At 39.3% G+C, this 21,625-nt stretch overlaps 1 protein-coding gene across 1 annotated transcript in view; it reads right to left on the bottom strand.

Annotated features, from left to right (window-relative positions):
- The window catches only part of LOC701227 (uncharacterized), a 52,917-nt gene that overhangs the window by 18,834 nt on the left and 12,458 nt on the right, over window positions 1-21,625 (bottom strand). The window contains 1 exon segment of the mRNA XM_077946270.1: window positions 5,832-5,912. Coding sequence (XP_077802396.1) covers window positions 5,832-5,912 — 81 coding nt within the window.

Genomic DNA, 21,625 nt, shown 5'->3' with positions numbered 1-21,625 from the left:
GCTGGAGTAGCTATACTAATATCACACAAAATACACTTTAATACAAAAATTTTCCTAAGGATAAAGAGGGGAATTTTATTAATATAACAATAAAAGGGTCAATCAATAAAGAAGACATAACAATTCTAAGCATATGTACTACTAACAGAGCCTCAAAGTATGTCTAGCAAAAACTGACAGAATTAAAATAAAAAATATACAAGTCTACAATACTTACTGCAAACTGTAATATCCCATTTTCAATAATGGTTAGGACAACTGGGCACAATGTAAACATGGAAACAGAAGATACAGATGACATTCTAAAGCAACCAGATCTAAGAGATATAGACAGAACATTCCACTCGAAAACAGTGGAATAGGTATTCTTCAAAAGTACACATGAAACATTCCCCAGAATAAATTTAAAACGATTCTCTGACCACAGTGGAAATTACAAATCAGTAAGACAAAGGAATTTTGAGAATGCACAAATTATATAACACATTCCAAAGTTTAAAAAAAAAAAAAAAAGAGTCAAAGAAGAAAAAGAAGGGAAATCAGAAAAAATGCTTTGAGATAAAAATGAAGACATACTCAAACTTATGGAACACAGATAAAGCAATTCTTAGAGAGAGATCTGTAGTTGTAATAACCATATTAAAAAAGATCTCAAATCAATAAACTAATTTTCCACCTTAAAACACTTGGACAGGAGCAGCAATACAAACCCAAAGCAAGCAGAAGGCAGGAAAGCAGAAAGATTATAGAGTAAAAATTAATGAATTAGAGAACAGAAAAACAATAGCTGATTCCTGGAAAAGATCAACAAAATATACAAACCTCTAACTAGACTGACGTTGAAAAAAAAAAGAGAATATTCAAATTACCAAATGTAGGGATTAAAGATGTATTACTACTACTCTTACAGAAATAAAAATAATTACAAAGAATATCATGAACAATGTATGCCAACAAATTATTTAACTTCAACAAAATGGAAAAATCCATAAAACAAAAACAACTAAAACCAACTCAACAAGAAAAAGAAAAATCTGAAAAGACCTATACAAGTAAAAAGATTGAAGTTGTAAATTTAAAACTCCCCATTACAGGTGGGATGCAGTGGCTCATGCCTGTAATCCTACCACTTTTGGAGGCCAAGGCAGGCAGATCACTTCAACTCAGGAGTTTGAGACCAGCCCAGACAACATGGTAAAACCCCATCTCTACAAAAAAAAAAATACAAAAAATTAGCCGGGTGTGGTGGCATATGCCTGTATTCCAGCTACTTGGGAGGCTGAGGTGGGAAAATTGCCTGAGCCTGGGAAGTTAGGCTGCAGTGAGCCATGACTGCACCACTGCACTCCAGCCTGGGCATACAGTGAGGCCCTGTCTGAAAAAAGACAAAACACAGACAAGAAAACTTACCATTATGGAAACAAAAACAAAACCCAGGTCCGTATGTGTTCACTGGAGAATTTTATCAAACATTTAAAAAGAATTATCAATGACTCAAAAACTCCAAAAGAATAAGAAACACTTGCCAGTTCATTCTATGATCCCAATACTACCCTGGTACCAAAATCAGACATGAAAAAAACTACAGATCCATGTGTCATGACCTACAAATCCTCAACAAAATACTAGCAAATTTCATCCAGTAGTATATAAAAAGGATTACATACAATGATCAAGTGGGATTTATCCTAGTAATGAAAGTTTATCATTTGAAAATCAATCAATACACCACGTTAAGTAGAAAAGAAATAACCACGTGATCATCTCAATATATAGAGAAAAAGTATTTAACACAATCCAATGCCCATCGTCTCTATAAAAACAATCAGCAAACCAGGAAAAGAGTTAAACTTCCTCAGCCTGATTAAAGGCATCTACAAAAAGTCCACCACTAACATCACACTAAATAAAGAAAGGTACAATGATTTTACTCTAAGAACAAAAAGAAGACAAGAATGTCCTCTTGCTGGTTACACATCATACAGGAGATTCTAGTCAAGAAAAGCAAGGGGAAGGGGAATTCACATTTAAAAAAAAAAAAGTGAAACTATATTTGCAGTTGACTGCTGGTGCATATAGAAAATCTTAAAGAATCTGCTAAAACACTATTAAAACTAATAAAAGAGTTCAACAATGTTGCAGGGTGCAAGTTCACTAACAACAAACAATCATAAATGAAAATTTAAAAAGAATTCCAACCAGGTATAATGGCTCAAGCCTGTAATCCCAGCACTTTGGGATGCCGAGGTGGGTGGATCACCTGATGTCAGGAGGTTGAGACCAGCCCGGCCAACATGGTGAAACCCAGTCTCTACTAAAAATACAAAAAAGTTAGCCAGTCGTGGTGGCATGTGCCTATAGTCCCAGCTACTTGAGAGGCTGAGACAGCAGTATCACTTGAATCCCAGAAGAAGAGGTTGCAGTGAGCCAAGATCGCACCATCGCACTCCACCCTGGGCAGTTAAGAGCAAAACTCTGTCTCAAATAAATAAATAAATTCCATTTACAATAGCATCAAAAAGAATAAAATACTTATAACTTTCAGGAACTACAGAGCTTATAGTCTGAAAACCACAAAACAATGATGGAAGAAATTAAAGACAGCCTAAATAAATGGAAAGGCACTGAACAGCATTCATACAGTTAAGATGGCAATAATTGCCAAATTAATATCTAAATTCAACACAATCCCTACCAAAATCCCATTTGCCTTTTTGAAGAAATTAACAAGCTGGTCTAAAATTTCATGTGGAAATTTAGGGAACTAAATATAATCAAAACAATCTTAAAAAAGAAGTAGAAAGTTAGAAGACACACATGTCTCAATTTGAAAATTTGCTACAAAATTGTAATAATCAAGATGGTATGATATTGGCATAGAGGTAAACATATGAAATAAAATTGAGAGTTCATAAATAAACACTACTATATATTATGTTCAGTTAATTTTCAACAATGATGCCAAGACAATTTAATGTTGAAAAATCACCTTTTCAGCTGGGCACAGTAGCTCACGCCTGTAATCCTAGCACTTTGGGAGGTTGAGGCAGGCAGATCACAAGGTCAGGAGTTCGAGACCAGCCTGGCCAATATGGTGAAACCTGGTCTCTATTAAAAATACAAAAAAGTTAGCTGAGTGTAGTGGTGCATGCCTGTAATCCCGGCTACTTGGGAGGCTTAGGCAGGAGACTAGCTTGAACCCAGGGGGCAGAGGTTGCAGTGAGCCAAGATCGCACTACTGCCCTCTAGCCTGGGTGACAGAGTGAGACTCCCTCTCAAAAAAAAAAGAAAAGAAAAAAGAAAAATCACCTTTTCAAGAAATGATGCTGAGACAACTGAATATCTGTATGCAAAGCAATCAAAACTATTCCTTTCCTCACACCATATACAAAAACTAATTGAAAATGGATCACAGGTCTACATTTAAAAGCCATTACTTAAAGAAAATACAAGAGTGGATCTTCATGCCCTGGGGATAGACAAAGCCCTTTTAGATAAAGTACCAAAAATACCAGCAACAAAAGAAAAAACAAATTAGACTTCATAGAATGAAAAACTCTTTTGCTACCAAGTACAAAGACAATAAAATGACAACCCACAAATGGGAGAAAAATATTGGCTAACAATGCACGTAATTAGGGACTGCTACACAGAATATGTAAAAAACTCTTTACAACTCAACAATAAAAGGACAAATAACACAACTACATAATGAAAAAACGAATTCATTCTATTTAAGCTTCTATCCTCCAACTTTGCTACAAATACTTAATAGTTTTGGGAGTTCTTTAGAATTTTCTCCTTAGGCAATCATGCCTGTATGAACAAATAAAGTTTTATTTCTTCCTTTCCCATCTGTATGCCTCTTATTTTGTTGTCTTATGGCATTACCCACAATTTCCAATGAGATGCAGAGTAAGAGTGAAGAGACAGGACATCTTGTTTCCTTATCTGAGGGAGAAAGTATCCAGTGTCTCACCACTCAGTATGATCTTAGCAGTAGGCTTCTTGTAGATTTTTGTAATCAAGTTGAGGAAGTTCCTCTCTATTCCTAGTTTGCTCAGTTTTATCATGAATGGGTATTGGATTTTATCAAATGCTTCTTGTCCATCAATTGACATGATATAGTTTTCTTCTGTAGCCTGTTGATGTGGCAGGTTACAGAAATTGATTTTTTTTTTCTTTCTGAGACAGAGTCTTGCTCTGTCACCCAGGCTGAAGTGCAATGGCACAATCTCAGCTCACTGCAACCTCCGCGTTCCAAGTTCTAAGCGATTCTCCTGCCTCAGCCTTCAGAGGAGCTGGGATTACAGGCACGCTCCACCACACTAGCTTTTAGTATTTTTAGTAGAGACAGGGTTTTACCACATTGGCCAGGCTAGTCTCGAACTCCTGACCTCAGGTGATCCATCTGCATCAGCATCCCAAAGTGCTGGGATTACAGGCATAAGCCAACGCACACACCCGGCCACATTAATTGCTTTTCAAACTCTGACCAGCCTTGAGTGGTCATGGCATCTAATTATTTTCATGCAATGTTGGATTCTATTTAGATTTTTGCATCTATATTCATGAGGAATATTAGTGTGTGGTTTTTCTTCTTTGCAAGGTCTTCATATGCTTTTAGGATTAGAGAAAAAACAGCCTTTTAAAAAAGTGTTAGGAAGGTTCCCTTTGCATCTCTTTTCTGAAAGACACTGTAGAGAACTGGTATATTTCTTCCTTAAATGTTGCACAGAAATCACCAATGAAACCAAAAAAGTCTGATAATTTATTTTCTTTCTTTCTTTCTTTTTCTTTTCTTTTAGGAAAGCTTTATGGATTCTATTTCTTTAACTGATATTGATCTGTTTGAATGGCTTATTTCTTCTGTGTAACTCTTGGTAATCTCCGAATTTCAAGGAATTACCCATTTCACTGAAGTCATGGGTTCAGCAGGAGCCAGTAATAACGCCATACTGTACCAAAACCATCTAGCTGCATTACAAATGAAAAAAATAGTATCAATGAAGGACCCCCTTCAATGCAGGAGGAAATCCTAACCTTAATTACTTTGGAAAGAGACAGAAGTCTGTGAGATTAAAGGAAAATCTGCACATAAGTACTGTATTTTAGTTGATAACATTATAAAACTATTTTCCACATAGGCATGATTAATAATTCTGACAGTGCCATGCATGTATACAGGAAAAGAATAATGAAAGTAAATGGAAGGCCAGGCGCAGTGGCTCACACCTTTAATCCTAGCACTTTGGGAGGCCGAGGAAGGTGGATCACCTAAGATCAGGAGTTCAAGACCAGCCTGTCCAACATGGCAAAACTCCACCTCTTCTAAAAACACAAAAATTGGCTGAGCGTTATCGTACGCACCTGTAGCCCCAGCTACGGGGGAAGCAGAAGCAGGAGAAATACTTGAACCCAGGAGGTGGAGGTTGCCGTGAGCTGAGATCATGCCACTGCACTGCAACCTGGGTGACAGAGCAAGACTCCATCTCAGAAAAAAAAAAAAAAAGAAAGTAAATGGATGATGGATGGTTAGAGCCAGATTTCTTACTGTTGGATATGGTAATTTACAGGGAAGCAACGGAAGAAAGTTAGAATGATCCATATGGTAATGAAGAGTTGAAGGTATAAGTATAAACACATGTTTAGCTTAAGAGAGATACAGACGGTTACATGTAGAACTATTTACAAGTATATTACATGGTTTATACACATGTATATTTCCCTGTTCTGTCAGCTGAGATGGCCACACCCTACTGCTGCAAGCACACCCTTAGCCCCTATCTTGGTTTCTAATATCATTCTCAAATAAAAGGAACCAGGATTACCTGAAGAAATGATGGCTGATTTCAGAAAGGAAATACACAAGATGAGACTGGACCATCTTGTAGTGACAGAAAGAAAGTGCTCTAAAAAACAACAGCAATAAAATTCATAAATCTTCACTTCTGACACGTGAGTTGTGCAGAGTAACATTGTTCCAATGTGTACAATATGAAAAATAGGAAAAAGATGTAACTTTATAGTGGAGAAACTCATTATGTTTGCCAAGACATTTAAGGCCAACATCAAAAGTCGTAAAACATGGTGACAGTATGCATGCTTGATATAATGTGACAAAAAAGGTACTTTACCACTGTGGCCTTTTTCCCCAAAACCTATAATCCCAGTCTTATCTTGAGAAAAACATCAGACACATTCCAATAAACGAGATTTATATATACCTCACCAGGACTCCTCTAAACTGTCAAGGTCATCCAAAACAAGGAAAGTCTGGGAACCACCATAGCCAAGAGGAGTCTAAAGAGACATGACAACTAAATGAAATGTGGTGCCCTGGAAGGGATCCTGGAACAAAGAAGGACATTAGGTAAAAATCAGCAGATCCTAAATAAAAATACGGACTTTAGTCAATAATCATGTACCAATGTTAGTTCAACAGCTGTTGCAAATGTACCATCTTAATATGTCAACAACAGCAGGAACTGGGTAATTCTACTATCTCCCCAATTTTTCTATAAGTCATGAAATAAAGTGAATGCTTGAAATCGACAAAGGAGATAAGTAAATAGCCAACGAGTGCATAAAAAGATGTTCAACATCAGGCCGTGAGCAGTGGCTCAGGCCTCTACTTCCAGCATTTCGGGAGGCCGAGGCGGGTGGATCATGAGGTCCGGAGTTCAAGTCCAGCCTGGCCAAGATGGTGAAACCCCGTCTCTACCAAAAATACAAAAATTAGCCGGACGTGGTGGTGGGCACCTGTAATCCCAGGTACTCAGGAGGCTGAGGCAGAGAACTGCTTGAACCCATGAGGCAGAGGGTGCAGTGAGCTGAGATCGCGCTACTGCACTCCAGCCTGGGTGACAGAGCGAGACTCCATCTCAAAAAGAAAAACAAAAAGATGTTCAACATCATTAGCCATTGGGAAATGCAAAAAACCACAATGAGATACCTCTTCACAACTACTGGATTAGCATAATAAATAATAATAATACTATTAAAAAGTGTTGGCAAACTGGAGAAACTGGAAAATTCATGCATTGCTGGCAGGATTGTAAAGTACTGTGGCTGCTATGAGAAACAATCGGGTAGTTCCCAAGAAAGCTAAACACAGAGACACCACATAACCAGCATTCTACTTCTAGGTATATATCTGAAATGACTGAAAATACATGTCCATGTGAAAACGTATACATGAACACTTACAGCAGAATTATTCATAATAGTCAAGAAGTAGAACTAAAACCAAATGTCCATCCACTGACAAATGGATACATAAAATGTAGTATATCCATACACCATGTTATATGGCCATAAAAAACAAGTGAAATATTGATACATGAACCTTGAACATGTTATGCTAAGAGAAAGAAGCCAGGCAGAAAAGGTCACAGACAGTTCCATTTTTATGAAACATCCAGATTAGGCAAATCCACACAGAATATTCAATTTTGGTTACCAAGGGCTACAGGAAAGGGGAAAGAGAAAGTAATTGCTAACGGATATTGGCTTTGTTTCAGGGACGATGACAATGTTCTAAGAAACACTGTCAGCTGGGCGCGGTGCCTCATGCCTATAATACCAGCACTTTGGGAGGCCTATGTAGGCAGATCACTTGAGGTCAAGAGCTCCAGACCAGCCTGGCCAACATGGTGAAACCCCTTCTCTACTAAAAACACAAAAAATTAGCTGGACATAGTGGTACACACCTGCAGTCCCAGCTACTCGGGAGGCTGAGGCAGGAGAATCGCTTGAACACAGGAGGTGGAAGTTGCAACGAGTCAAGATCGCGCCACTGCACTCCAGCCGGAGCGAGAGAGTAAGATTCTGTCTCAAAAAAACAACTGTCGGCCGGGTGTGGTGGCTCACGCCTGTTATCTCAGCACTTTGGGAGGCTGAGGTGCCTGGATAACCTGAGGTAGGAATGTGAGGCCAGCCTGGCCAACATGGTGAAAATATAAAAACAGCCGGGTGTGGTGGCATGCACCTGTAATCCCAGCTACTCAGGAGGCTGAGGCAGGAGACTTAGCTTGAGCCCAGGAGGCAGTAGTTGCAGTGAGCCAAGACCACACCACTGCACTCCAGCCTGGGTGAAAAAGCGAGACTCAACCTCAAAAAAAGTAAAAAAAATTGTCTGGAAGGTTGCACAATCCTGCAAATACACTAACAATGATTGATTTATACACGTAAAATTTGGTGAAGAGTACAGTATGTGAATTATATAATTCTCATGAAAATTGTTTCTTATATACTTGTTTCCTGGTGTATAAATAACACACAACTGATAGTACGCACTGTTCTTATAGTCAACCACCTCACTAAACTGTTTTAATTTAAATCACTTCTGTGTAACATTTACTTCTGCTTGTACAGATATCAAATCGTCTGCACACAAAATGACAATTTGACTTCCCAACCTTCATGTTTCATTATTTTTTATTGTCTGTGTAATGGACAGTAGATCCTTTATGAGATTCAGTAAAACTGGCGATAAAAGAGATCCAGCATCTCTTATACAGAAAGTGGGCTGTGATTTTTCAACAAATAGTGTACAACATGATTTTGTCCATTACCTTTACTTTATTTTATTTTTTGAGATGGAATCTTGCTCTGTTGCCAGGCTGGAGTGCAGTGGCACCATCTTGGCTCGGTGCAACCTCCGCCTCCCGGGTTCAAGCAATTCTCCTGCCTCAGCCTCCCGAGTAGCTGGGACTATAGATGCACACCATCACACCTGGCTAATTTTTTGTATTTTAGTAGAGACAGGGTTTCACCATGTTGGCCAGGATGGTCTCCATCTCCTGACCTCGTGATCTGCCCGCCTCAGCCTCCCAAAGTGCTGGGATTACAGGCATGAGCCACTGCACTCGGCCTATTACCTTTATTAAAGGTTAAGAAGCAGAATTATTTATAATTGGTAGGCAATTTACAAAACTTTTTATTTGGAGACAATTCTTTTTCTTTTTTGGTGGGGGGCAAGGTCTCACTCTGTCACCCAGGCTGGAGTGAAATGGTACATCACAGCTTACTGCAGCCTTGACCTCCTGGACTCAAGCGTTCCTCCCACCTCAGCCTCCCAAGTAGCTGTGACAGCAGGCATGCATCACTACACCTGGCTAATGTCTTTATTTTTTGTAGAGATGGAGTTTCACCATGTTGCCCAGGTTGGTCTCAAACTCCTGAGTTCAAGTGATCCACCCACCTTGGCCTCCCAAAGTGCTGAGATTACAGGCATATGCCACCGTACCCAGCCTGGAGACAATTCCTAAATTGGCATACAGCTGGGAGAAATAATGAGAAGATTCTGTATACCCCTCACCCAGTTTTCTCCATGGTAACAATTTGCAGAACTATAGCTCAATATCAGCCAAGAACTGACATTGATTCATTCAATCAACCTTATTTAGATTTCACAAGTTTCACATGCATTAGTTGTCTACATTTAGTTCTATAAATTTTGCCACACGTATAGATTTTTGTGAAAATCACAACATTGGTGATACAGAACAGTCCCATCACAAGGATCCCACACATGGTAACTACAGTCATCTCCTACCCTCTCTGCCTTCCTCACACTGGCAACCACGAATCTCTTCTCCATCTCTATGTTGTCATTTCAAGACTGTTACACAAATAAAATCATGAGGTATTATGACAAAGAGCTTAATTGCATTTGTGATAACTGGCTGATAACAGATTTCAAATCCCACCCATCCCCCCTCTTACCCTACATTTGGGCAAGCCAATAATAAAGCTTAGGTGGTCCCTCCGTCAACGCCAGTAGGGAACTCAAACCAAATAAACTCCATCCTTTTTGTGTGCGATCACCCCACCCCAAATTCCTAATGACAAGCAGCCATTCTTCTCCTTTCTCAATCCACATTTAGACCTGCTTAGGAGCCTTCTCTGGTATCCCTAGAAACCTGTCTCTATAAATAATAAACTCTTTATTACACTCTTGATACCATTACTAGTTTTGGTATCTGGACCAAACTTTGGGGATAGGAGGGTTCATCACAATCCTATGGGGTGGACCAGAACAAATATGTAAATTTCTGAGTTTGGGTTTTTTAAAACTCAGCTTAATCTCTTGAGATTCATCCAAAATGTTGCATGTATCGCTCATTCATTCCCTTTTAATATTGGGTAGCACTTCATTATATGGACACATCACACATTATTTATCCATTCAACAACATGTGGATTATTCAGGTTTTGGCTATTACCCATAAAACTGCTATGAAATTTTTTTGATGGAACATAAGTTTTTATTTCTCAAGGATAAATGTCTAACAGTGCAACTAGTGGTTCACATGCTAAGTTTGTTTCTAGCTTTTTTTTTTTCTTTAATGATACTTTAAGTTCCAAGGTACATGTGCACAACATGCAGGTTTGTCACTCATGTATACATGTACCATGTTGGTGAGCAGCACCCATTAACTCGTCATTTACATTAGGTATATCTCCTAATGCTATCCCTCCCATCTACCCCCTCCCCACAATAGGACCCGGTGTGTGATGTTCCCCTTCCTGTGTCCAAGTGATCTGATTGTTCAATTCCCATCTATGAGTGAGAACATGCGGCATCTGGTTTTCTGTTCTTGCGATAGTTTGCTGAGAAAGATCGTTTCCAGCAGCATCCATGTCCCTACAAAGGACACAAACTCATCCTTTCTTATGGCTGTATAGTATTCCATGGTGTGTATGTGCCACATTTTCTTAATCCAGTCTGTCACTGATGGACATTGGGGTTGATTACAAGTCTTTGCTATTGTGAATAGTGCTGCAATAAACATACGTGTGCATGTGTCTTTATAGCAGCATGACTTATAATCCTTTTGGTATATCCCCAGTAATGGGATGGATGGGTCAAATGGTATTTCTAGTTCTAGATCCTTGAGGAATCGCCATACTGTTTTCCACAATGGTTGAACTACTTTACAATTCCACCAACAGTGTAAAAGTGTTCCTATTTCTCCACATCCTCTCCAGCACCTGTTGTTTCCTGATTTTTTAATGATTGCCATTCTAACTGGTGTGAGATGGTATCTCATTGTGGTTTTGATTTGCATTTCTCTGATGGCCAGTGATGATGAGCATTCTTTCATGTGTCTGTTGGCTGGATGAATGTCTTCTTTTGAGAAGTGTCTGTTCATATCCTTTTTAATTGTGATATTAGGGTGTCAATTTTAGATCTTTCCTGCTTTCTCTTGTGGGCATTTAGTGCTATAAATTTCCCTCTACACACTGCTTTAAATGTGTCCCAAAGATTCTGGTATGTTGTATCTTTGTTCTCATTGGTTTCAAAGAACATCTTTATTTCTGCCTTCATTTCGTTATGTACCCAGTAGTCATTCAGGAGCAGGTTGTACAGTTTCCATGTAGTTGAGCAGTTTTGATTGATTTTCTTAGTCCTGAGTTCTACTTTGATTGCACTGTGGTCTGAGAGACAGTTTGTTATAATTTCTCTTCTTGTACATTTGCTGAGGAGTGCTTTACTTCCAACTATGTGGTCAATTTTGGAATAAGTGCGATGTGGTGCTGAGAAGAATGTATATTCTGTTGATTTGGGGTGGAGAGTTATGTAGGTGTCTATTAGGTCTGCTTGGTGCAGAGTTGAGTTCAATTCCTGGATATCCTTGTTGACTTTCTGTCTCATCGATCTGTCTAATGTTGACAGGGGGATGTTGAAGTCTCCCATTATTATTGTATGGGAGTCTCAGTCTCTCTGTAAGTCTCTAAGGACTTGCTTTATGAATCTGGGTGCTCCTCTACTGGGTGCATGTATACTTAGGATAGTTAGCTCTTCCTGATGAATTGATCCCTTTACCATTATGTAATGGCCTTGTCTCTTTTGATCTTTGATGGTTTAAAGTCTGTTTTATCAGAGACTAGGATTGCAACTCCTGCTTTTTTTTGTTTCCCATTTGCTTGGTGGATCTTCCTCCATCCCTTTATTTTGAGCCTATGTGTGTCTCTGCATGTGAGATGGGTCTCCCGAATACAGCAAACTGATGGGTCTTGACTCTTTATCCAGTTTGCCAGTCTGTGTCTTTTAATTGGACCATTTGGTTCATTTACATTTAAGGTTAATATTGTTATGTGTGAACTTGATCCTGTCATTATTATATTAGTTGGTTATTTTGCTCGCTAGTTGATGCAGTTTCTTCCTAGAATAGATGGACTTTACATTTTGGCATGTTTTTGCAATGGCTGGTACCAGCTGTTCCTTTCCATGTTTAGTGCTTCCTTCAGGATCTCTTGTAGGGCAGGCCTGGTGGTGACAAAATCAGCATTTGCTTCTCTGTAAAGGATTTTATTTCTCCTTCACTTATGAAACTTAGTTTGGCTGGATATGAAATTCTGGGTTTAAATTTCTTTTCTTTAAGAATGTTGATTATTGGCCCCCACTCTCTTCTGGCTTGTAGAATTTCTGACGAGAGATCTGCTGTTAGTCTGATGGGCTTCCCTTTGTGGGTAACCCAACCTTTCTCTCTGGCTGCCCTTAACATTTTTTCCTTCATTTCAACTTTGGTGAATCTGACAATTATGTCTTGGAGTTGCTCTTCTCAAGGAGTATCTTTGTGGCGTTCTCTGTATTTCCTGAATTTGAATGTTGGCCTGCCTTACTAGGTTGGGGACATTCTCCTGGATGATATCCTGCAGAGTGTTTTCCAACTTGGTTCCATTTTCCCCCTCACTTTCAGGCACATCAATCAGACGCAGATTTGGCCTTTTCACATAATCCCGTACTTCTTGGAGGCTTTGTTCATTTCTTTTTACTCTTTTTTCTCTACACTTCTCTTCTCACTTCATTTCATTCATTTGATCTTCAATCGTTGATACTCCTCCTTCCAGTTGATCGAGTCGGTTACTGAAACTTGTGCATTTGTCACGTAGTTCTCGTGTTATGGTTTTCATCTCTGTCAGTTCTTTCAAGGTCTTCTCTGCATTGATTATTCTAGTTATCCATTCATCCATTCTTTTTTCAAGATTTTTAGTTTCTTTGCGCTGGTTACATAGTTCCTCCTTTATCTCTGAGAAGTGTGATAGACTGAAGCCTTCTTCTCTCAACTTGTCAAAGTCATTCTCCGGCCAGCTTTGTTCCGTTGCTGGCGATGAGCTGCGTTCCTTTGGTGGGGAGATGCGCTCTGATTTTTTGGATTTCCAGCTTTTCTGCACTACTCTTTCCCCATCTTTGTGGATTTATCTGCTTTGGTCTTTGATGATGGTGATGTACTGATGGGGTTTTGGTGTCGGTGTCCTTTCTGTTTGTTAGTTTTCCTTCTAACAGTAAGGACCCTCAGCTGCAGGTCTGTTGGAGCTTGCCTGAGGTCCACTTCAGACCCTGTTTGCCTGGGTATCAGCAGCAGAGGCTGCAGAAGATAGAATATTGCTGAACAGCAAGTGCTGCTGTCTGATTCTCGCTCTGGAAGCTTCATTGCAGGGGTGTACCCTGCCATGTGAGGTGTGAGGTGTCGGTCTGCACCTAGTGGGGGATGTCTCCCAGTTACGCTACTCAGGGGTCAGGGACCCACTTGAGCAGGCAGTCTGTCCATTCTCAGATCTCAAACTCCATGCTGGGAGATCCACTGCTCTCTTCAAAGCTATCAGACAGGGACATTTACCTCTGCCGAGGTTTCTGCTGCTTTGTGTTTAGCTATGCCCTGTCCCCAGAGGAGGAGTCTGCAGAGGCAGGCCGGCCTCCTTGAGTTGTGGCGGGCTCCGCCCAATCGAGCTTCCCAGCGGCTTTGCTTACCTACTTAAGCCTCAGCAATGGGGGGTGCCCCTCCCCCAGCCTCGCTGCCACCTTGCAGTTAGATCTCAGACTGCTGTGCTAGCAATGAGGAAGGCTCCGTGGGCGTGGGACCCTCTGGGCCAGGTGTGGGATATAATCTCCTGCTGTGTCGTTTGCTAAGACCCTTGGTAAAGCGCAGTATTAGGGTGGGAGTTACCCGATTTTCCAGGTGTTGTGTGCTTCAATTTCCTTTAGCTAGGAAAAGGAATTCGCTTCCCCCTTGCGCTTCTAGGTGACGCGATGCCTCGCCCTGCTTCAGCTCTCACTGGTCGGGATGCACCCGCGGACCAGCGCCAACAGTCCAACACGCCCCAGTGAGATGAACCCAGTACCTCAGTTGAAAATGCAGAAATCGCCCATCTTCTGTGTCGCTCACGCTGGGAGCTAGAGGCTGGAGCTGTTCCTATTTGGCCACCTTGGGCATGCCCCCACAGATGTATGCTGTTTTTAGTTTTAAATTGAACTGACAAACTATTTTCTAGAACGACTGTAGCATTTCACATGCCATCAAAAATGTATGAACAATTCAGTTCCTCTAAATCCTCACCAGCACTTGTATTGTCACTTTTATAAGGCAGGTTAAACAAGAGCATGATAAAAGCATCTTTCATTATGACATATCTGGGTATAAGTCTCTTTGCATTTATCCTCCTATGAGTTTGTTGAGCTTCTTGGATGAATACATTAGTGTTCTTCAACAAATTGTGGGTGTTTCTGTGAATTCCTCAAAAAATTTTTCTTTCCCTTTCTGTTCTCTCATATTGATACTCCCATTTGTATATGCTGGTGCAACTAGTGATATCCGTTTCCCAAGGTTTTGTTCATTTTTCATTATTTTACTGGCTATTCCTCAAATTACACAACATACACTGATCTGCACCAGATAACCCGTTTTCTGCCAACTTAAATGGAAACCATATTACTGTGTTGCCTGTTGTTAGTCCTGTGCATGGGTCACATTGTTCCTGTTTCTTTGCATATCTCATTTTGCTGTCATTCTTGAATGGACAACAGGTCCATTCAGTTAACAGTGTTGAGTGACATAACCAAATGGTTATGTATACAGCTCCAAAATGTCTCCCCACAGAAACACCAAAAAACAAGAACTATAAAAATCAACCTTGCTGAACTCTGGAAAACAATGAAAGGTTTACAGTAACCAAGTAAATGCTAAATCAGGAAAAAGGCAACTTCAAATGGTGGGAAAGTTTTGTGGCATTTTTACGTTACAAGAGATCCTCATTAATATTAGGAGCTGATATCTCCTTAGAAATCAATTGAAGGCCTGAAGACATACGGATGACACATATAAATTCCTGAAAGAAAAAACTATCATCTGAGAATTCTCTAGCTGGTAAAACTGTCCTTCAAAATGAAAGAGAAATGAAGACAATCTCAGAAAAACAAATGCTGAGTTTGTTACTACCAGGCTTGCTATACAGGAAGCACTGAAGGGTGTCTCTCAAGATGAAATGAAAAGAAACTAGACTCAAATCTGGAGGAAAAAATAAAGATTTCCAATAAGGTTAACTATATAGACAAATATAAAAGCCAGGGTCATTGTATGTTTGCTTTGTAACTCCATTTTTTTACTTCATGCGGGACTTAAAAGATAAATGGATAAGAACTAAATATAAATTTACGTTATGAGCATACAATGTATAAAGACGTAACCTGTGACAACAACATAAAGGGGATGAGTAACGTGCTAGGTAGAAGCAAAGTTTTCATAAGATATTGAAGTTAGGAAGGAATCAATTTAAACTAGTTTGCCATTAATTTAGAATGTGAAAGTAATCCCCATGGTTAACTACCAAGACAATATCTAAAAAATATACACAGAAGGAAATGAGAAGGGAATAAAAATCATTCACTATAAAAATCAGGCCGGGCACAGTGGGCTCAGGCCTGTAATCCCAGTACTTTGGGAGGCCGAGACGGGTGGATCACTTGAGGCCAGCAGTTCAAGACCAGCCTGGCCAACATGGCAAAACTCCATCTCTACTAAAGACACAAAAGTTAGCTGGGTATGGTGGCACGTACCTGTAGTCCCAGCTACTTGGGAGGCTGAGGCATGAGAATCACTTGAACCCAGGAGGAGCTTGCAGTGAGCCAAGATCGTGCCACTGCACTCCGGCCTGGGCAACAGAGCAAGACTTCCGTCTCGGAAAAAAAAAAAAAAAATCAACAAAAAACAAAGAAGACAGTAATAAAGGGAATATGGGACCAAAGAAGGTATACAACATACAGAAAACAAAATGCAGTATGGCAGAAGTGCTTCCTTGTCGGTGATTACTTTAATTGATAATTGATTGAACTCATCAATCAGAAGGCAGAGGCTGGCAGGATGGATTTTATTTTATTTATTTATTTATTTATTTATTTATTTATTTATTTTAGACAGGGTCTTGCTCTGTCACCTAGGCTGCAGTGCAGTGGCACAAACATGACTCACTGCCGCCTTGACCTCCTGGGCTCAAGGGATCCTCCTGCCTCAGCCTCCCAAGTAGCTGGAACCACAAGCGCATACCACCACACCCAACTATTTTTATTTTTATTTTTTTGTAGAAATGGAGTCTCACTTTGTAGACCAGGCTGGTCCCCAACTCCTGGGCTCAAGAGATCCTCCCAAAGTGCTGGGATTACAGGTGTGAACCACCCAGCTTCAGAATAGATTTTTTAAAAACATGATCTAACTACACACTGTCCAAAACAAACTGACTTTAGATCCAAAGACACAAATAAATTAAAACTGAAAGGCTGATAAAAAATATTCCATGAAAACAGCCACCAAAAGAGAACTGGAGTGGCTATACTAATTTCACCCAAAATAGATTAAGATATAAGCTGTTACAAGAGATAAAGAAGGATACTATATATGAATAAACGGTCGTTCCATCAATAAGCTATAAAAATTATAACTATATATGTACCAAGCAGCATTCTGAAACATTTAAAGCAAACACTGACAGAATGCAAGGGAGAAACCGACAGTTCCTACAGTTAATAGTTTTAGACTGAGGCTGGGCATGGTGGATAGTACCTGTAATCCCAGAGGTTTGGGAGGCCAAGGTGGATCACTTGATGCCAGGAGTCCAAGACCAGCATGAGCAACATAGTGAGATCCTGTTTCCACAAAAAAAAAAAAAAAAAAGGCTGGGCATAGTGGGCATGGTGGTATACAGCTGTAGTACCCTCAGGAGGCTGAATGGGGAGGATCACTTGAGCCTGGGAGTTTAAGGCTGCAGTGAGCAATACTTGTGCCACTGTACTATAGCCCAGGCAAGAGTGAGGCTCTGTCTCTTAAAAAAAATAAAAATAAAAATGCAAATGAATAAATGAATGAATGAATGATGCGTATGAATACAGATACAAAGCTACACACACACACACCAGTAAAATATATTTAATGGTATATTAAGAGGACTATATACCATGACCAAGTGACCAAAGGGGACTTATCCTGGAAATGCTTGTGTGGTTCAACATAAGAAAATCAATGAAAAAAAAAAAAGAAAGAAAAGAAAGAAAAGAAAGAAAAGAAAAGAAAAGAAAGGGAAGGAAGGAAGGAAGGAAGGAAGGAAGGAAGGAAGGAAGGAAGGAAAGAAAATCAATGTAATACACTTCATTAATAAAATAAGTTAAAAAAGGACATGATTATCTCAGTTGATGCAGGAAAGGCAGATGACAAAATCCAACCCCCTTTCAGGATAAATACATTCAGAAAACACAAAACAGAATAGAACTTCTTCAACATGGTAAAGGGCATTTATGGAAAATTCACAGCTTTATATCATATTCACTGATGAAAGAAAGCTTTCCTCTTAACATCAGGAAGAAGACAAAAATACCCACTTTTGCCAGTGCTATTTAACACTGCAGTAGAAGTTCCAGCCAAGCAAGAAAAAGAAAGGCATCCACTGCAAAGGAAGATGTAAAACTATGTCTACTCACAGGTGACATTATCCTAAAGATAGATTATAATCTACAAGAAAGACACTACAGCTAACGAATGAATTCTGCAAAGTTGCAGGATACATCAACACACAAAAATCAGTTGTGTTGCTACACACATGAAAAGAACAATTTGAAAAGAAAATTAAGAAAACAATTCTATCTATAGCACCATCTAAAAAAATAAAATACTATCTAGAAACAAAGTTAACCAAGAAGGTACAAGACTTGTACACTGAAAACTACAAAATACTGATGAAAAATATTAAAAAGGGCATAAATAAAGGAAACAGTATCTCATGGTCATAGTTTGAGAGATGTAGTATTGTTAAAAGGACAATACCATTCAAAATGATCTACAGATTTAACACAATCCCTATCAAAATTCCATCAGCATTTTTACCAAAATAAACAGCTGATCCTTAAAGTCACATGGAATTACAAGGGCCCTGAATAGCCAAAACGATTTTTAAAAACAAGAACAATATCAGAGGACTCAAAATGTCCAATTTCACAACTTATTAGAAAGCTACAGTAATCCAAACAATGTGGTCATGGCATAGGTATAGACATACAGACAAACGGAATACAAGTGAGAGCCCAAAAATACACTACCTGCAGCCAACTGATTTTTGACAAGGGTGTCAATTCTATTCACTGGGAGAAAGAAAAGCCTTTTCTTTCAGTTGATGCAGGCCAAATATTGTCACACTACCGACATGAAATATTCACAACAGTCATACTCACAGAGACAAAACAGATTACAGGTTGCCAAAGATGGCGGGAAGAGGGAATGAGTAGTTACTGCTTAATGGCGATAGAGTTTCTGCTTGGAATGATGACAAATGACCAAAAAATGATGCTGGGTCAACTGGATTTCCACATGAAAATAAACTTAGAAAATAAAATTAGATCCCTACTTCGACTATATACAAAAATGAACTGAATATAAGAGCTAAAACAATAAAATGTTTAAAGGAAAACTTTGGTTTTGTTGATGGATTCTCACCTATGACATAAAATGCATGAGCAACAAAAGAAAAAGTAAGTAAGGCCGGGTGCAGTGGTTCACGCCTGTAATCCCAGTACTTTGGGAGGTCAAGGCGGGTGGATCACCAGAGGTCAGGTGTTCAAGACAAGCCTGGCCAACATGGTGAAACCCCATCTCTACTAAAACCACAAAAATTAGCCAGACATGGCGGCATAAGCCTGTAGTCCCAGCTACTCGGGAAGCTGAAGCAGGAGAATCACTTGAACCCAGGAGGCGGAGGTTGTGGTGAGCCAAGATCGTGCCACTGCACTCCAGCCTGGGCAACAGGGTGAGACTCTGTCTCAAAAACAAATATCTATCTATCTATCTATATACACACACATATTAAAAATAATTCAGTGGTACCCCAAAATGCTAAAAGAAATACACTTTGATAAAACAATTCTACTCCTAGGTTTATATCCAAAAGAAATGAAAACAGGAACTTGAGCAGATAATGACATGCCAGTGTTCACGGAAGCATTATTCACAACAGCCAAAAGGTATACATACGACCCAACTGTACATCAACAGATGAATGGATTAAACAGCCAGAAAAGAAAGTCTTGATACTTGTTACAATACAGACAATACAGATGAAAGTTGAAAGCATCATGCTAAGTGAAAGAAGGCAGACATGAAAGGCCAAATGTTGTCACACTACTGACATGAAATATTCACAAGAGTCAAAACTCACAGAAACAAACTAGATAAGAGGTTACCATAGGCTGGTGGGAGGGGGGAATGAGTAGTTACTGCTTAATGGCAATAGAGTTTCTGTTTGAAATAATGAAAATGTTTTAGAAATTGTGGTAATGGCTATACAACATTGTGAGTGCAATGCCACTTAAAACCTGTTAAAATGGAAAATTTCATGTTACATATATTTTGCCAGACACAAAACAAGATATTGTTAAAATGCTCCAGCATCATTTGCTGAATACCTGACTGAATTTCTTTTGCATTTTTGTCAACAGTTTGTAAATGTCTTAGCTTCAGCTGCCATAACAAAATACCACAGACTGTGTGGCTTAAACAACAGAAGTTTATTTCCTCACGGTTCCAAATGCTGGAAGTCTGAGATCAGGATGCCAGTATGGCCAGGGCCTGGTGAGGGCCTCTTCCCAGCTTACAGACAGCCACAGTATGTTCACATCGCCTTTCCTCTATGCACATGGAGAGCGAGCAAGCTCACTTACTCTTCCTATAAGGCACTAACTTCATCTTGAGGGCCCCACCCTCATGACCTACTGTAACCCTAATTACCTCCCAAGGGCTCCATATCTCCAAATACCACCACACTGGGGGTGAGAGCTCCAACATACGAATTTTGGGGAGATGTGAACATGTAGTCTATAACAGCATAATCAATATTGAGGTTTTCTATTCTTTTCCATTTTTCTATGTGTATGTTCTACTAATGTGTATACTCTACCAACATCCTGTCCTCTTAATTATTATAGCTATTAATATATGCATACAGTAGTCACTCCTTATCCAAGGGGGATACATTCCAAGACACCCAGTGGAAGCCTGAAACTTCAGATAGTATTGAGCCCTATAAATACTATGGTTTTTTTCCTAAATATACAAACCTATGATAAAGTTTAATTTATAAATTAGGGACAGGGAGAAATTAACATCATCATAAAAGAGAAAAGTTGTAACAATATGCTAGCATCACTACTCTTGCTCTTTAGGGCCATTATTAAGTAAAATAAGGGTTACCTGAACACATATCATGACAGTAAATAATCAAGACAGTTACTAAGTAATTAACTCATGGGTAGCATATACAGCCTGAGTATGCTGGACACAGGGTTGACTCATGTCCTGGGACAGGACAGTGCAAAATTTCATCATGCTACTCACAGCAGTATGCAATTTAAACTTAGGAATTATTTATTTCTGAAGTTTCCTATTTAATATTTTTGAACCACAGTTGGCCTCAGGTAACTGAAACTGCAGAAAGCAAAACCACAGAAAAGGGGAGACTACTGTAATAAGCCTTAACACTGGATACAGTAACTCCTACTATTCTTTTTCTCAAAACTTTCGAGAAAAATTTTCTCAAAATTGTTTCAACTGTTTATGACTCTGACTGTTTATAAAAATTTTGGAATAAGTTTATTTAAAGCTGAGAAAAACCTTACTGGAATCTTGACAGGAATGCCATTAAACCTACAGATCAATTTGGAAAGAAATGGCATACTTACTAAGTTGAGTTTTCCAATCTATCAAGAGACCATGTGTCTCCATTTCTTTATTTCTTTCATCAGCATTTTGTAATTTTCGGCACAAAAGTCCTATACACATTTTGTTCAATTTATACCAAAGTATTTAATTTCCTATGGAATAAGTGGTATTATGTTTTTAATTTAGATTTCCATATGTTCATTGTTAGTGGAGAGAAACTGATTGTATGTGTTCATCTTGGACCCTGAAACTTTTTGGAAATCATTCATTCATTCTGGGAGGTTTTCATTTGTTGTTGTTGTTGTTGTTGTTCATTTGTTGTTGTTGTTTTTGAGACAGAGTTTTGCTCCTGTTGCCCAGGCTGGCGTGCAATGGCATGATCTCGACTCACCGCAACCTCCGCCTCCCAGGTTCAAACGATTCTCCTGCCTCTCGAGTAGCTGGGATTACAGGCATGCACCACCACACCCAGCTAATTTTGTATTTTTAATAGAGACAAGGTTTCTTCATATTGGTCAGGCTGCTCTTCAACTCCCAACCTCAGATGATCCACCCACCTCGGCCTCCCAAAGTGCTGGGATTACTGGCATGAGCCACTGTGCCTGGTCTGAGGTTTTTATTTTCTAAGATTCCTTGTAATATTC

This window comes from Macaca mulatta, chromosome 9, assembly GCF_049350105.2.
Source record: "Macaca mulatta isolate MMU2019108-1 chromosome 9, T2T-MMU8v2.0, whole genome shotgun sequence".
NCBI classification, from domain to species: Eukaryota; Metazoa; Chordata; class Mammalia; order Primates; family Cercopithecidae; genus Macaca; species Macaca mulatta.
The sequence above is the reverse complement of the archived record's forward strand: the minus strand, read 5'-3'. Positions and strand labels throughout refer to the sequence as shown.